The sequence below is a fragment of the Chanodichthys erythropterus genome, chromosome 17 (assembly GCF_024489055.1).
Source record: "Chanodichthys erythropterus isolate Z2021 chromosome 17, ASM2448905v1, whole genome shotgun sequence".
Taxonomy (NCBI): Eukaryota; Metazoa; Chordata; class Actinopteri; order Cypriniformes; family Xenocyprididae; genus Chanodichthys; species Chanodichthys erythropterus.
This window is the reverse complement of record NC_090237.1, coordinates 27,150,555-27,169,857: the sequence shown is the minus strand read 5'-3', so window position 1 is coordinate 27,169,857 and position 19,303 is coordinate 27,150,555. Positions and strand designations below refer to the sequence as shown.

General features: G+C 38.8%; 1 protein-coding gene across 1 annotated transcript in view; it reads left to right on the top strand.

Moving 5' to 3' along the window:
- The window catches only part of LOC137004203 (NLR family CARD domain-containing protein 3-like), a 44,281-nt gene that overhangs the window by 14,880 nt on the left and 10,098 nt on the right, over nucleotides 1-19,303 (top strand). Inside the window, exon 4 of the mRNA XM_067364397.1 lies at nucleotides 14,039-15,757. Within this exon, the coding sequence (XP_067220498.1) occupies nucleotides 14,039-15,757 (1,719 nt within the window). The remainder of the gene's footprint in view (nucleotides 1-14,038; nucleotides 15,758-19,303) is intronic.

Genomic DNA, 19,303 nt, shown 5'->3' with positions numbered 1-19,303 from the left:
TGTTTATATCATGCTGCCTTCCTGCTAGTGAAGTTAGGGCAGTATTTTGATTTTCTGTCGTGATTGTGAAAAATGTCGCCATTGTAGGTCATTTGCTGAATCGAGAATTACAACAGGAGTTCACATCATCGTTCAAAGAAAAAACTGGACGGTGTTTTTTTTTATACGTGTAAAAACACACTAAGGGAAGCTGGTTGAGGAGGTGACGGGAAGACGTTGTATATCAAATCTAATAATGTGACTTATTTAACCCACTCCCTATCACTCAAAAAAATAATCACATAGCTGAGTGTTTTTGAAAGTGTTGTCTTTGTTGTTGAATCGACTTCTGTCAGCTTGTTAAACATTTATTTATTTGGAAACCAGATCAACATTGTGAACGAAATACTACAAAACTGAAGTGAAAACACCAAATTATCATTCTATGGGATAAAATAGCTTCTCTTCCCTGCAAACATACGAATTTTGAGTTTTTGATAGGATTCCTATATAGAAAAATCACTTCCTGCCCTCCAGACTCATTCGTACTGCTCATATGCAAACAACCTATATTTTAAACTCACGCTCGAAAGGGTTAAAGTTTGCAGGTATGTCTGCAAATCTTTGAATGCATGATTTGAATTGACGTGGAGTGACACATGTAAATCATCTGAATCTGTATTAAGCTTACAATGCAAGTGATGTGTAATTGTAACAGATTTTATTATTATTATTATTATTATACAGTTGCATATGTAGTAGATCGGACTCACCAGAGCCCAGCATTTTATCCATAAAGAGTGACAATTCAATGAATGTACCATTACATTTTAAAAGTGACAGCAATTTCAAAGACAGGTAAATTTATAGACAGGACAATCATGTGTTCATAATCAAAATTACTCATGACATAACTGCAAATGGCTGCTATAAGTTATACTGCAAATGTGCACTTTTCTTAAATGTTCCTAAAAGTTGTTGTTTGTAATTGTTGTTGTTTTTATTTTAGTAAAGTAAAAATTGCACTGTTACAGGCAGAAAATATCAGGCTCACCAGAGCACAGCTGTGTGCCAATGAAGAGTGATGCTGGAATAAAATGTGACCACACTTCTGAGGACAGGTAAATTTATGGATAGGACAGTCATTTTGTGTCACTGATAAAAGGAAACCTATTATAATCAATACTATAACCTCTCATTGACTTGTCCTGTCAAACTAAAGGCCAAAATAACTTAAACACTTTAAAAAAATCTCTGTATCTCTGGTGCTTCCCTTGAGCTCATAGAAAATCAATAGACCCCCTAAAGTGTGCAGTGGGTTTTGTGAGGGGTAATTGAGAATGAATGGAATAAAGTCACGTGAGAGGAGGTAATGCCTCCATCGCACAATGATTGGATATGTTCAGTTATGATTGGATATGATTGGTTTGTGCTATAAATCCCGCCTCTTATTTGTGCACTTTCTGCCCGTCAGTCTGAAGGTGCATTCACACCATCATAATAACTGTAACTATGAGATTCTGGCTCGTAAAAAGTGCTCACGTCCTCGTAGAGCTCGTAATAGACCTTTATCACAGCTGAATTGATTACCGGAAGTGCTTGTAGAAGCAGTGCATCTATTCTTCCAGTTATGTATATTTTCAGTGTGATGTTAACACCTAGTTGAATGAACGCCTCTTAAAATAAGCATCCGTGGGATAATTTCAAAATCCGGACATTTTCAGAGACAGGAGAAGAGATATTTTGATGATTGCTTTGTCCAAAATTTATTTAAGAACCCCTTGTTAAACCCCTATTAACATCTACACAGCCGAATCATCAGATGTTCTGCAGGTAAGCAAGCAAGGACAATAACGAAAATGGCAGATGGATCCATAATAACTGTTCATGATCATGATATCATTATATATTTAGTAATTTTGCACAAAATGCGATTTCCCTCATGTTATTCTGTCATGTTTTCTCCCTTTATTTCCAAAACGCGACAAACACCAGTCTCCCTTCTCTGCAGAATGTGATATATCTGCTCAACCAATCATAGCGCACCATTCCGCGCACTGTAAACAGTAATGGCGGCGCTCTGAATACATCCGGCATCCTAGTTTTCCTTATCTGCTTTGTACTTTGTGATCAACAAAAACAGAAAAATTAATAATTTTGACGGCATGATTCGTGAGGAGATTAAGAAGATGAGGCAGGAAAAATGCAGACTGTTGCTTTTTTCACAACAACATCAAACTTCTGTCACGGTCCCCAAAACTGAATCATGGACAGTTTTTAAAAGCCGTTTTTAATACCAATGTACTCGGCAAATGTGTTTATTTTAACCTTGTGTTGGCGCCACATTCTCTTTAATCGGTAATGACAAACGGAGACATAATTCATTTATAACATTAACAAGATGACTTTGTCCCAGGGCCTATTGTACTTCAGGCTTTCTGTCCTCCTCCTTTTTTAAATTCGGATCAGGAGCAAGTGGGTGGTTGAGGCCATCTCACTTGCTTATGAAGCGGCCGAACAGCCATCTCCTTTAGCTGTCCGCGCCCATTCTACCAGGGGTATGGCGGCCTCAAAGGCTCTGATGTCGGGAGTTTCCATCCACGACATATTGATGCGGCTGGGTGGTCCTCCCAGCATACATTTATTAGTTTTTATAACCTTGATGTCGGCTCCACTCTGGGGTCAGCTGTGCTGTCTCAGTGATAACAGACAGGTACTTGGCACTACGGTATAGTTGGGACAGCGTTGCCATTGCATATCAACGCAGCATCGACAGTTCCCATGAAAGGGAACATCTCAGGTTACGTATGTAACCCTGGTTCCCTGAATAGGGAACGAGATGCTGCATTGCTTAGCCATACACCCGGCGTACCTGTGAGCGTCTTGCTTCAGAAGCTAGCGTTCTTTGGTCTGGGTACGCTTTATAGTTTCCTGGTCCGTGATGTCACCCGTTTCTGACGTCTCGTCACGTTATTGGTTAGATTTCACAAGTGCTTCAAGACGCAATCACGCAGAGGTGTTCCCATTGCGTATCGACGCAGCGTCTAGTTCCCTATTCAGAGAACCAGGGTTACATACGTAACCTGAGACGTTTTCATCGTGCCATTTTCTTGGTAAAGTAAACGTCTCAGGTTACGTATGTAACCATAGTTCCCTGAGAATCAGGGAATGAGACTCTGTGTTGAAACGCTTTGGGGAACGTCACACGTGACCCGGTGTCTGAAAGCCAACTATCCAACAACTCCAATCCTTATTGGCCGGCGACAACCTATGACGTAATATGGCGTGACCCGGAAGTATAAAAGGAGCACCTGGAGAAACAGACAGTATCTTTCGCCTTGAGGGACTGTTCTGCAGGCAGCCTGAAGCATGGCAAGGAAACGCAGAGTCTTGTTCCCTGGTTCTCAGGGAACTATGGTTACATATGTAACATGAGACGTTCCCTTTCGAAGGGAACTTCAACTCTGCATTGAAATGCTTTGGGGAATGATATAACCATGCCGCCATGCTTAAGGAGAGTGCATGCCAAAAGATGGCTAGACAAACGTCAAGCAGTTTCGAAGGAAATGCCAGATAGCAACTCACCCTCGGGTCACACAAAGGCTGTCAGTGACAGCATTCCCTACGGCCAACAGCCCAAGCTGACCCTCAAAGAGGCCTTCCGTAGAAAGCCTACCAAGGCTGCTCAAGGCTTCTGGGACCAAATTTTCCAAGGAAAAGTGGTCCCTTAACCCTTTAAGACCGGATGGAGCGTTGGCGTTCCCATTTGCATGTCTCTCTTTAAGAGCCGATAAAAATTTAATCCATATAGGTAGCACAAAAATTATTTTTGCATACAAAACCAGAGACTTTAAACCTTCATATCAAGCCTCCAACATGCTTCTGTTGCGTTGTTTTCACCCTCTAATGAGTCTGAGTAATATGCGTTTACAACAAAAATAGCACAGCCGCTAACTGAATACAAATATGTATATTTCATGTGCTCATAACTTCATGAAAAATGCACAGATCATAGAAAATGGCACATCAATATTTAAAGCAGATTCTCAAGATTAAAATGAATGACATGGAATGACACAAAATAGATTTTAAAGCTTAGAATCTCATCTTTTTAATGCACCTAACCATTTTGAAAAAACGAGTGCTGAGAAGCGCCTCTATACCGGAGTTTACTGCCCGTTGGCGCCACCAGGCTGCAGAAAAAAATGAATAACAATTTATTAAACTATACTTTATGCTATCACCACGAAATTTGAACCAGATGCAGCTCAAATGTAGGAGATCATCTCCAAAAAAGATTTTTTTTATCCGATCTTATTGCGTTCCTGAGTTATTCCGTGTGAAATAAAAAAAAAGACAAATTTTTTTTTAAAAATGATATATATTTTTTGTCTTTTATCAGCTGTTTCTCAGCAAGAAAATGTCCAAATGTAATGTAATTTATATTTTCTTAAAATTTAAAAAATGTTCTATCAAATGATACCTACCTTTTGACTCTCCTTGCTACAGTTTTGGAGTTATGAGTCTTTACGTTTGTGTGTGTTGCTCAGAAAAAAAACCTCTAAAAAAGCCTTCAGACCTTAAAGGGTTAAAAGGAATGTGGCCAGGGAACCGAAAGGAGCCCCAGCCAGTCACTAGAGGGGAACGAAGTCACCCCCAATGCCACCAGGGAGGCCGACCTGGTTTGATAAAGGACAAACTTAGTCTTGGCCAACCCTGTCTGAATACAGAATCTCTATAACGCATTCTTCAGAGAAGAGAGCAAGTAAGAGCGACTGCGAGAGGGGCAGTAAGCAACTCAAACCCACACGTAGAGATGGGCATCCTGGAGAGCAGAACTCAGCTAAGTGCTATAAACCCTCGTATTGAGGGGAGTATAATCCACTCATCCTAGGATCTACTCAGCACCTGGTTATTTGCACTGAGGAGGCTGTGTGCTAGAGAACCCTGATACAGGGGAGCACAAACCAGCCTAGGGCTGATCCTCAATGGGAGGCCTCATGGAGCTTAGGGAGCTAAGCACTATTACACAGACAACCCTAGCAGGGAAGTACACAGCTCAACATAACAGGTAGACCATACTGTGGGCACATAATCATGGAGGCCAGAATGGGGCCTACATCATGATAATAGCTTTATATGGAGCATGACTCATGTACGAAAAGCATTTTGCCATATTAGAAGAATATTCAATGGTGGCCTGTGTGGGCCACCTTGAACACCTGTCTTGCTGGGAGCAGAACATATGACTTAGTAACAGTAGTTGAATTGTAAAGTGCCCACATGACAATCTACCTAACACAATCCAACGAGCAGTGTACTTGGTAAAAGAACCTTTTTACCCTTTGAAAGCAAGAGGAATACAACGTACGCAAACACGCACTAAGGAAGGCCTTTGACGGGCCTATGACCTCAGCAGACATGTGGCATCAGCTCGTGGCAGTGTTTAAAGCACCAGGAAGGATAAATAACTGAACCATAAGGAGGTTAAATAATCACCTGGGGCCCTGGCCAACCAGAAGGATTACACTACAATATAATACATACAATACGCTAGTATGTTCAAAAAAGGCGGCCGAGAGGGCCTAAAACCTTTAAGACATACGGCATTAGTATAGTGGCCATTAGGGTTCTAGGAGCGAAAATAGAACCATCCTAGATACTAGGTAGATATTTAGCTCAACTAGAGTAGAAACCCAGACTCAAGGAGGCTGATGTAGTTAAAACCAAACCTCAGTAAGGTTTTACCACAAAAACTCAAAAGCACCTTTTTACTCTCAAAGTGATAGGAGTACATAACTGAACTACAACATGCTGCACGGGAGACCCATAGGGCCTACCCTAGTAAACATGTGGTATCAGCTAGTGGCGACCATAACCATACCAACCATCAGGCCATGCATTCAGCAATTTAGTTTCTAAAAAAAGAAATGCATATCCTGCCACCATACTCCACGAGAGGCCTGCCTAAGGCCTACTCAAAGCAGAGGTGGGGCAGGGCCGATGGTGGTACTGGAATCACAAGCATCCTGCCAACATGTCAGCTAAAAAGGAGGCCTTATGGGGTCTTCAAGTTCAGCAACATGTGGCGTTCAGCCCGTTTGTCCATATAAACACAAACTGTGCCAACATGTAAAATAAAAGGAGGCCTTATTAGGGCCTACCCTAATAAACACGTGGCATCAGCCAGTCCAAGACCATACCAACCAACAGGCCATGCATTCAGTGGAAAACCTTTCACGCATCATATTGAGAGAAGGAATGCATATTAAGCCACCATACTCCACAAGAGGCCTGCTTAAGGCCTACTCAACAGAGGTGGGGCGTGGCCGATGGTGGTATTGGATTCACAAGCATCCTGCCAGCATGTCAGCTAAAAAGGAGGCCTTATGGGGCCTTCAAGTTCAGCAACATGTGGCGTTCAGCCCGTTTGTCCATATAAACACAAACTGTGCCAATGTGTAAACTAAAAGGAGGCCTCATTAGGGCCTACCATTTCAGTGACACGTGGCGCCAGCTCGTGAATATAAGGGAACCAAGCTTACAGGGAAACAGCTGTAACCCAGCAAAGCTGTGGGAAGCTAACTACAACCTGAGCTATGGGGAATATTAAAATAGTCACCAATCTCTCTAAATAGAGGCTAATATCAAAAAAGGCCTGCTATTATGAGAACAGGTGCTAACCTGTGGCAGCATAAGTAAGCTCACATACAAATGTAGGGCAAAAGGCTAGAACTCAAAGCAAAACACAATGCTTTGAAATACATGCTATCCTAATAGGATAAACGTTCTCTCCAAACAGATTCGCAAATCTGTACTGAGCTCTAGAGGACGGAGGCTAAAAAGCTAGCACTGTCAACTCAAACTTGAATGGAAAATCTAGTGGCTCAGAGGAAAAAAAAAATTCATAGCATGAAAAGTTCTAAAGTATGAAAGTGGGGCCTAGCATACACTGATAACTTATCTACGCAAAGATAAGGGCCTACCACCTGAGAAAAACAGCACCAGGGAGTCTAAAAACAGCCTACAACCTTAGCTGTTAACTCACCAATTGCACCTACATAAACAAGGGGACAATGGGCATACGGCCTAACAACTCCCTCGGGAGGAGGCCAGAACTAGGAACTATACCTCCTGACAAGGGATAGTATACATAGGGTTAACATATAACACACCTAACCTAGCTCTAGCCTAGCCACAAAGCTACAGGCCTTCTTACAGGGCCACAAGCCCAGTGAAGCCTGGGCTTCACCTCCAAATCTCATGGATAAGAGAAAGAAAGCAAAGCTCACAAGCAAACAATGTCAGGCGGCCGATTAAGGCCAACCTAAACATACATACTAACTGAAGTGACGAGTGCTAACTCAAACTACTCTAGAAAACAGCAGATGAGAAGCTACTCTTAACAACTGGTGGCTAAGAGGCGGCCATTTTGTGGTCTGCACAATATATCTTTCTAGCCAACCTATCAACTTCAGTTTGCCCCAAAACCCCTTACCTTTTCTGACTACATGCCCAGAAAAACTATACAGGAAAACAAGGTCTAATTTTAAAAACATAAAATATAGACCCTCCTGTGGCTCAAAGACCAAAGACTCCTAATACTCCTTTTTCTCCACATGAAAGGATAAAATCTAGGGTTCATTAAAGCCTAAAAGATCCTCTCATAATTAAACCGAAAAAGCGGGCCGACAGAAAAATCACTATGGGCCCAGCCATCAGTCTGACCATAAGAAGCATCTGAGCATGATATATGTCTATAAAATATATATACATGCATATAAATAAACATACATATACACACACACACATATATATTGATTACAAACGCAACAGTGTTTACAACCGATCACCCATCTCACTCTCGCTTCTTCCCCCTCCAGTCTCTCTGGGCTCAGATACAAATCTGAATGGCTAGGGGTTTTTCCATGCCCTCCCGATCTCAAACAAGGAGATCAGGAAGGAATGGAAAGTTTATGGGAGCTGCAGCATTCATGGACAGAAAGGAACCGCTCGTCGAGCCGTCCGCGCGCGGCCCCTTTCTTAACGCGCTCTCACAGCAGCTGCAGCCTGCCGAAAAATGCGTCGCAAAAACACCAGCAACTCCGCATGCACAGCAGCCAGCGGGCGCGCACTGCCGGACGTGATGACGTCAAACACGGACACCATCGTCATCCAACAACTCATCCTCGTCAGCCCCGGGGGAGTTGAGAGAGAATACAACTTTCTCAAACTTCCCAACGAGCTCACTTGCAAGCCCTATGATTGCAGCCGCTGTTTTGCCTCAGCACAAACGGGGCCAGAATCACCAGGCACAGATGCAGATACCTCTTCCCTCGAGAAGAGTGCCAAACGAGAACGAGGGCGTCCCGATAGGGAGACGCTCACAGTAAATAACGGAAAAACACACAGACAGCGCCCTCAAGCGCTGTCTATGCGCACTCCTCTCCCAGACAGAAAACACCTAGAAATGTGTATATCAAGTGTCAAAAGCTGGGACACGGATGAACACACTCTCTTGAACATTTGTAAGGCATATTATATATTATAGATATAATTTGTTTCTCCAGGCGCTCCTTTTATACTTCCGGGTCATGCCATATTACGTCATAGGCTATCGCCGGCCAAGAGGGATTGGAGTTGTTGGATAGTTGGGTTTCAGACACCGGGTCACGTGTGACGTTCCCCAAAGCGTTTCAACGCAGAGTTGAAGTTCCCTTCGAAAGGGAACACCTTTTTACTCAAATGAATCAAAATGGAGTTATTGCGTTTTGGAACCAAACTCTTCATTTGTAAATGTTTTGTTGGCATGTTGCTAATGTACTGTTAAATTTAAAGTTATTGAGGGGTGGGGAGCACGAACATTTAAAGGTGTACACACAAATCGGAGCATTTTTAATCCCACCCCAAAATAGGCAGTTAAAACATGATATAATAAAAAAAATCTATGGGGTATTTTCTGCTGAAACTTCACAGACACATTCAGGGGACACCTTAGACTTATATTACATCTTGTGAAATGGAGATTCTAGGGCACCTTTAAAGTACTTACTGTCTTACTACATTAAATCTTACTACAAACCTGGTAAAAACGACTGGCGGTCAATGGAGTAAAGCCTTGTTTTGCCCGCCAGGGCATGACAACACGTGAAAACTATCGATGATCACCGTTCGCTTGCATCTCCGCCCGCTCTGCTTCTGTTGGCTAGGGTCACTCATGAGTATTTTAGAACTAAGGGGTACTTATACTATTTTGATAGATAGATCTACAATCTTACGTTTGGGAGCAATTTAGTGAGAAAGTGCACTGATTAGGTCGTTTCAAGGCAAGTAGAAAGAACTATTGCAATCTTTTTTTCAATAGATGGGGAAATATACCTTTGTTTCATATAGTTATATGGTGAGTATCACATTGTGGGCCGTAAATTTAGGTGGTGCTTGCTACACTCTTGTTTCATGTAGTTACAGGGTAAGTAATAAAAAAAATTAAAAAATACAAAAAATTTGATATCACTGACTCCGAAAACTTTATTTGAAAAACAGATTTAAAGTTACAACACTTCTTATTCGTTTCTTTTGCTTGGTTTCCTCCTCTTGTTCCTCTTCTTCCATATGACCCCAATGGATCAATCAATGTCTTCTGAAGTGAAATGATACGTATTTGTAAAAAAAAAAAAAAAATATATATATATATATATATATATATATATATATATATATATATTTACAAATACAAATATTAAAAAAAAAATTACATTTAAAAAAAAATATATATATTTTTAAAAAACTTTTACTTTGGACCAACTGTCACCTGTGTGTGCATGAGAGGGTTGAGAGTTCATGCTTGACGTAACTTGAAGCGTGATGTAAGCGTGCCGAGAAACTCACGCAAAAAGTCACGCGGATGTCGGATGGCGTCAGTTTATTTTTTAATTTTTTTTATTAATGCTCACAACAAAATACACAGAATAACAGATAATGATAATGAGAAACAAACAAGACAGAATAACAGAGACGGCAGTTCTCGTGCAAGTTTTTCACATGAATCTCCTGCAAGAACGTCATGAAAGCTTCACGTTGCTCATTACAATATGCTTCGTCAAACACAAAGTTGACTCTCACGCAGACGCTGGTGACAGTTGGTTGAAAGCGAAAAGATGAATAGCCTAAACCATGAGAAAATTTCTGGATGTAGCCTATTGTATTTTCTTTTAATGGGATTCCTTCTTAAGATTCATCAGTTGAGAAACAAGAGGAGGAAGCCAAGAGAGAAACAACAACAACATCAAAGGGACAAAACGTGTTACTTTCTGTCTGGACTTTAGAATTTGAAATGAAGAGTTGATTTAAAAAAAAAAAATGAATTAATGAATAATAAGTGTTTTAGACCTGTTTTTAATTAAAGATGCAGTATTTAATAATTTTGTCGCTAGAGGTCGCTAGAGGCCTATTCAAAACAAAGGCATAGCTTGATGACGCCAAGTTTGAGAGTGGAATCTTGGGACATGTGGTCTTCACCTCAACGGACAGTGCAAAAGGACAGGGATAGGACTCGGGAAGAAATCATGTTCATGGATGTGATTATTAACGTTATTGTAGTATGAAGCAGAGCAGGACCGAGTGTTGTGGGAGATGAACGAGGCCGCTGGAGCGATTGCTCAACACACGCCGCAAACTTTTATTATTCCACGGTTGCCAGCGCTGCTTCCGCTTTTCCGGTCATGAGTATGAGGTAACGCAGCTTTGTTTATCGTATTAGATACATTTAAGGGCTGAAAATGATGTTATAACGTTACTCTGTGCGTTTGCTTGGCGGCTGCTATGAGACACTTGTTTGAGAGACACTGCAGTAAGCTAGATCGATTTTAGAATATCATATTAAATATTGGATGGGTTGTGTTGATAAATGGCATGCAACTCATTTTAAATTTTTTGAGGCATGGTAAAGCACGGTACTCGCAAAAAATCAAGAAAACTGATTTAAACAATAAGACTAAATGTGTTGAGCTATATAACAATAATTAGTTTTCTGTCTAATATATCAACAGTTATTCCCTTGTCTATTAAAATGTGTATTATATTAAAGCGTCTTTGGTGTTTCCATGGTTTCTACAAAATAAAATCGTAAACCTTGGTTAAAATTGCAATTTTCTCACGATTTACAAATAATTGGAAGCATTTGGGATATTGTAAGTACTCAAGTGAACAAAATATATAACACTGGCCTAGTGGTTTTTGGATATTTTAATATATTACATATTGCACCTTTAAGTTGTTTTTCAAATAAAGGTTTTGGAGTCAGTGATATCAGATTGTTTGCAGGGTTTTTTTTTATTATTATTACTTACCCTGTAAATACATGAAACAAGAGTGTAACAAGCACCACTTTCATTTACAGCCTGCAGTGTCATACTTACCCTGTAACTACATGAAACAAAAGTATATTTCCCCATGTATTAAAAAAAGATTGCATTAGTACTTTCTATTTGCCTTGAAACAACTTAATCAGTGCACTTTCTCGCTAAATTGCTCCCAAGCGTAAGATTGTTGTCTATCATAATAGTATAAGTACCCCTTAGTTCTAAAATGCTTACAGTACAAATAATATGTTATTTTCCTGGTTGTTACCCCTTTATTCCCAACACTTTACATATTGTTCCCCTATACTTACACGTACTTCATTTATAGGTACACTATATATTGAAAGTTATGCTGTAAATTCATTGTAATTAGTTGCAGTATTTTCCGGGCTGTAATCTAAAGTGTTACCACTCTTTGCAAGTTACAAAACACACGCACAGTGCTGACTGACTCTGAACACAGCCGGGTGATCTCCGAGTTAAACAGACCCAGGAACCAAAGTAATAGATTGGGAACCGACCCAGACCTGGCTGAACATTTCAAATATAGACCTGAACCCATACGGGTCCCGGGTTGGGTTCCGGGTCCTCGGGTCTCAGGTACTCTTTGTAGACCTCTAGTACACACACTGCCAACGGATATTTACATCCAATCCTGAATTTTGCATAATAGGTCCCCTTTAAGGGAGTTAAGGCACATTCATTTATCTTTTTAAATACTGCTCTTACAAAAATTAACCATGGTTTTACTACAAGTACAACCAAAAAACAATGTTAATAGTTACACATGGTAACCACAAATCAACCATGGTATTTGTAGTAAAACTGAGGTAATACAAGTGGTAATCAACCCACGAAAAAAACATGGTACTACATTTTTTCAATAAAAAAAACATGGTTAAGAGACAAATACTGTTAATAAAAAGACGAACACTGGACTGTGGCAGGTTAGTTGGAAAAAACATTTATTTATTATTCAGAATGCACATTTAAGGGAAATATATTTATAGGAACATTTGAGCAGGTTGAAGATATGAGATGTAAAAAAGTAAGCAAAAACTTACTTTAGCTCAGTAATTGCTTTTTCCTCGAGCTTTTTCCTGAAGCCAAAACAATCTGTCCATTAATTTTACTATTATCACTGTGAAGCTGCTTTGAAACAAGCTGTATTGTAAAAAGCGCTAAATGAAGATGACTTGATTTGACTTGACTATTAAAAAGAACAGCTGAAATCAATACACAAATATTGTTTAAAATGTTAATGCCTTGAGTTATTTTTTTTTGTAATATGTAAAAATTCTTAAAACACTAACTTGATAAGATTGACATGGTTTTAATAAATACAACATTAATTACATTGTTAAAGTAAAAAAATAGAAAATAGAATTGTATTTGGTTTCTTTTTTTCTTGTTTGATGTAATGTAAAGTAATGTTCAATTAACAAGGAAAATGTGGCAATGTTAAAAGTAGTGGACATGAATTTACATGTGATTTATAAAAATTAAAAAATAAATAAACTGAGGTCATTGTTTGCCTCGATTTCAGAACACCACTGCACGTCACTATATATATATATAAAATCTAAAACACTAGTTTTGTGAAGACACATGTCCAAATTGATAAAGTAAGCAGGTCTGTGTGAATCACTTAAAATTAACAAATTAATTGTTTCTGTAATTCATCATATTTAGTGTTAATCAGATATAATATTACAATTTGCAGTCATATATATATATATATATATATATATATATATATATATATATTTATTTATTTATTTATTATGGGAATTATATATTTATTAGTGTTTTTAGACTTTAAATTAAAAATTAAATTACATTTTTATGTACATTTATACAAATCACACCTGAATCTGTATTAAAGGGATAGTTTACCCAAAAATTAAAACTTGTCATCATTTGTGTTTGTGGAACACAAGATATTTTAAAGAAAGTTTCCCTTCATTTGTTTGTAACAAATAAAGGGAAACAATCAACAATCATAAACAATCAGTAAATAAATGCACAGCATTTAATCAATACCTGATAAAAAATATTATAATACTAACTACAGGTGATATGATTTCAAAGATACAACAACATAGTTATCTTCTCTGATTAATCATTTTAGGTGCAACTAATTTGTAATGATAAATATATTTATTGGCAATTTTTTTATACAGCTTTATTTTGTACTTTAAGGGCCAGATTTACTAACAGCTTGCTCCAATGCAAACCCGCTTTTGACGTTAAAAAAACTAATGTCGGGAATTACTAAAGACACGCATTGAAAAATTAGCACTGAAAAGGTGTGGCCTGAGTTGTTTTTGCAGCTGATCTTATTGCATATGCATTTTAGGAGTTTAAGAGGAGAGTATTTAAATGAATCATGCAACACAATTTACTAATGTTTACGCTAGTCAATTTACTTGTATTTGTATTTATTTAATGCTCAAAAAAAGGCATGTTTTAACCCATTTTGCGACAAGGCTGCAATTGCAGTACGTCAGCAGTAGATCACACGCAAAACTTGCCACTCCCATCGGCGCATTTGTGGAATTCTGCTCTCATGCTAATTTGCCCCTTTATAGTAAATCTTACCCTAAGTCTTAACTTGCATTAAAATAATATCTGAATCTGTATTAAGATTTATGTGAACATTTTCCAGTGATATGTGTGACTATTTCCTAATTTTACAGCATTAAACTTAAAACAAAGCTGCAGAAGAAGTTTCAACATCTGCATGAGCCAATAACAAAGCAAGGAAACCCAATAGTCTTCAATGAGATCTACACTGAGCTCTCCATCACAGAAGATAGAGAGCATATTGATGAATATGAGATCAGACCGATTGAAACAGCAGTAACAGAGGACAGACCAATCAACTGCAATGACATCTTCAAAGAATTACCAGGACAAAACAAGCGCATCAGATCTGTGTTGACTAAAGGAGTTGCTGGCATTGGAAAAACAGTCTCTGTGCAGAAGTTCATTCTGGACTGGGCTGAAGGGAAAAAAAATCAAGACATCCACATCATATTTTCACTTCCTTTCAGAGAGCTCAATTTGCTGAAGGATGAAACATTCAGTCTTAAAGATCTTCTACAGTTTTTCATGGACACAAAACATCTGGAAATCTCTCCAAATGAAGATAAAATCATTTTCATCTTTGATGGTTTGGATGAGTGTCATCTGTCTCTGGATTTTCAGAACAACATGAGGTTGTGTGATGTGACTGAATCAGCTTCAGTGGATGTGCTGCTGACAAACCTTATTATGGGGAATCTGCTTCCCTTTGCTCTCATCTGGATCACCTCCAGACCAGCAGCAGCTGATCTCATCCCCTCTGAGTTTGTTGATCGAGTGACAGAGGTACAAGGCTTCAACGACCCACAGAAGGAGGAATACTTCAGGAAGAGAATCAGAGATCAGAGTCTGGCTGACAGAATTGTCTCACACCTGAAGTCATCAATGAGCCTCTACATCATGTGCCAAATCCCAGTGTTCTGCTGGATCTCAGCCACAGTCCTAGAGAAGATGTTGAGTGGAGCAGATAGTGGAGAGATTCCCAAGACTCTCAATCAAATGTACACACACTTCCTGATCCTTCAGACCAACATCAAACATGAGAAGGACTATGTGGAGAAAGTAAGCGATGAAGAATTGATCCTCAAATTGGGGAAACTGGCTTTTCAAGAGCTTATGAAACACAATGTGATCTTCAAAGAAGAAGATCTGAAAGAGTGTGGCATTGATGTGAAAGAGGCAGTTGTGTACTCAGGACTTTGTGCTCATATTGGAGAGGAGTTCAGTCTGTGTCAGAGGAAAGTCTGTTTTGTTCATCTGAGCATTCAGGAACATCTGGCTGCTCTGTATGTGCATCATACTTTTATAACCCAGAATATCAATGTGTTTGTCCAAATGACTAAATCAACACATACACATGTTCCAATATCTGACCTGCACCAGAAAGCTGTCGATAAAACCTTAGAAAGTAAAACTGGACACCTGGGACTATTTCTTCGCTTTCTTCTGGGCTTCTCACTGGAGTCCAATCAGACTCTCTTAAAAGCTCTTCTGGCACAGACAGAAAGGAGAAACCACAGTTTAGAGGAAACAGTCAATTACATCAAGAAGAAGATAGAGGAAGATCCAACTCCAGAGAAATTCATTAATCTGTTCCACTGCCTCCATGATCTGGGTGACAGTGAACTAGTGGAACAAATTCAGCTTTATCTCAAATGTAGAGATCCTTGTGAAGTGAAAGAAAAGTGCTGTGCTCCTCTGGCTGTAGCTCTCACCTCTGAGTATTCATGTGCAAAGGAAATGAATCTGAATGGAAATAAACTACGGGATGCAGGAGTGAAATTGCTCTCTGTCATGCTGGGAAGTTCTCATTGCACACTAGAGATACTGAGGTAATGGTTTGTGTTAGTAATTATTAATTATTAATATGATGCTTATGCCTAATATATGTATTCCATCCATGTGCCTGGATTGCTACAATCCTGCAGTTCAACTCTAACCCTAAACAAACACACCTGAACCAGATAATCTATTTGAGCAGGGTTGAAAATTAAGTCTTCAATAAGGTATCTCTCTAGGAGCAGGATTGGAGACCCCTGCTATTATTTTATCTAAAATTATTGTCATCTATTTACCGGTATATTTTTTGGGTAGGGTGTGTTTAACCCTCTGGAGTCAAGAAACGCTACAGTATGTTTTGCAGGATTATTTTCACATTGCAGCAAAACAGACTTAAAATACTACATTTTTTTTGTCAGAGAGACAGAAATAATATATCAATTGAAACTATAAAATGTCTTCTTTTATTTGTGTACACTCAGAGTAAAAACAAAATGTTGTGCTTTTTGCAAAATAAAGAAAACTAACATGATGCGTGATCTCTCGTCTCCCTCTGAACGAAGTCCAATCTGATAGTTCTCAGAAAATGTACACTTAGTGAACTCTAATCACAAAAAAATGAGACTTATATCTAAAGAAACTTTGAAATGTCAGGTCTTAAGTCTTGTAAGTCAAATCGAAAACAAAAATTCTCTGTTTATGTAATCTGTATGAAAAAAGAGACATGTCAGACATCCGTGTGTCAGTTTATTATCTGCTAATGCGGCTACGCCCACGGAGTGAGCGCTATTCAGAGGCAAATTCTGAGGCAATACATGTATACATCATCGCAATCATGTATTTATTATCTTCAAAAGAGTCTATCTGCATGTTATTGCCATGGTTATAGCGATCTATGGATGCCTCTGTTAGTTCCTGGAATGTCACATGGTATGCCTGTCCTTCACTACATGTCATTTGTAGACTAATGTGCACAGAGCGCCCTCCGGCTGCAAGTATGAATTGAAAACAGTATCCAGCGCTCATAGTGATGACAATAAATATTGAATTAGTATTACTCTGTATAGAAAATTGACATTAACATATGAGAATCCATAAACATTTCTCCAAATGTGCATGCTTTTAAGCTAAAAGCCTATATGAAATGCCATAGAGGTAACATGAATGTTCAGACGCTTTGCATCACAGAATTACATTAAATTTTAAAGTATATTAAAACAGAAAACCATTATTTTAAAGTGTAATAATATTTCACAGTATTGCTGTTTTTTTCTGTGTGTTTGATATACAGCATGATGAGCATGAGACTTCTCTTAAAACATATATTAATAATGCGTCCAGTCTTTTGACTGGCACTGTAATTTAAACTATAATAGGCCTATACAAAATTTTCTTCACATGATGTGTGTTAAGTGCTTAAAGATGTTAAGTGGAATGAATGCAACATTTAGGTGAGATGCAGCTGTTGCAGTGTGAGGGAGAACAGACCAGACAACAAGGGTTGCAAAAATAACCTGATGTTTATTGACACAGGGAAAAATTAGACAATACAAGAAAAACATTAACTCAATAAAAGTAAGAAAAAAATGAGGGTGTCGCCAAACAAAAGAAATAATCAAAACAAAACCCATTAACTAGCGCCCACGCCCCTAAACTAAGTACCAAAAATAAAATGTAGAAACAATACCGAAATCTTCGGCATATGCGATGCCTTAACTAAACTTTACTACATAAATAACCAAAAATACAATGGAGGCGAACACCCACGCGCTAATTAACATAAAGTACTAGCTATCAGTTCAAGCCGTTACGCACTACGGATTTAACAGTTGTCAGTGAGGTTGAGATTACCGCTGAGTAGGGCTGTACATATGAAAGGGATCATTATTTGCCAATCAAGACCGAATCAAGTGGTTAACAGATAACGACGTTCACACCAGCATACGAATGCACACATACAATGAACATGTGAAACTTGTAGCCTGCTCTAACTCCATCAGGTTAACTACTACATGAGTACATCAAACAAGTCACAGAAATGCTGTCTCAGTAAACCACAGACTAAATGAACAGTTCAAAGACATGTTAGCAGATTGGCTGCTTCTGGCTCAACAAAGGTGAGTGAGGTCCGAAGCCCAAAAGCTCACTCCAGGTGGAACGGCGTCAAAGCCCTTTAAACGATCAGCAACCCGCAGATTGGCAGAACACTGGTCATGATGTCAGAATGTCATGACATCACCAGGATGATTGCTGGTTTTCCCGTCCAATAAGATCTACCTAAATAACTCGATAGATAACAAAAGAGAGGGAGCAAAAAACAAAACAAAATACAAAACAAAACATACATGGAACGTAACAATGTGCAATAATACGTGCATGTGTGAGATTACAAAAATCATTATATTGACGTTAATAATGTTATCAACATGATCACAGAGGGTTTTTCACATAACCTACCTGACTGAAAGGGCTGATTATGCGGGTCATTATGCAGGTCATTATGTGGGTCTTTGTCTTCTCAGGTGTAAATCACAGCATTATTCATTAAGATTCACGCCTCCATGCATACTGTGTGTCTTGACAAAAAGTGTCTTGCAAAATTTAAATCAATATAAAGTTTATATGAATGAGTAGGTAGGATAATTTTTAAATCATTTTAAAGCAAAAATTCTAGTCTACAACCTCCAATACCCACAAGTTGTGTGAACACATATTTAATATGTTTTCTGGCCTTATTTCAGTGACTTAAGTTTTTTTTTTTTTTTTCAATAACCACGCATAAACGTTATTCCTTCAAAAATACAAACATGTACATACATGTTCCTCACATATTATGGTAGACTAGTTTGTGCTGAATATAGTGTAATGACACCTTTTCCATTAATATGTTTATGAACAACTGAATAAAGCACATGTCAGGGCATGTCAAAACTTCTCCAGGGCCCCAAATCAGCCTCAGACTCCAGAGGGTTAAGGTCTCAAAAATATCTATATAATAGTCAGTCTAACTGTACAAATATATTTACAATATAATTATAATATAAACCATGTATTCATATTCATAAACATATATTTATAGTTATCTTTTTATAGTCAAATCCAGACAAAAATCTTCATCTAATTTTAGTCCCAAACTAAGCACAGACCGGCCTTCATGTCTCATTTACATTCAATATTGTAATACTAAAGCTAGGGATGAAACAGGATGAAAATTTCATATCACGATTATAGTGACCAAAGTTATCATGATTATCAATATTATCATGGTTCCCTTTCAGTCGGTCACTTTGACGTTACGTCAGAGACTGGCGAAATGGGGTCTCGCCCGAGAGCCCAATCACCTTCGAGTGTTAACAAAACAAGCCAATGATACGAAGAGTATCTTGGTCTGCGGAATTTGCATGCGCAAGCTCCGCCCCACTCTGTGGGTATATAAGGAGCAGTGCGAGCAACTCGCATTCAAGCTTTCGCTTCAGAGCCGAGCACATCGTTGCCTTCACCGGAGTGTTCTACAGGACGAGTCTCTGCAGTACTGGTGTGACCGCGTTTCAGCGGATTCCAGTGTTCCTGCCTTGCCTGTTTCCCCTGAGCGCTTCATT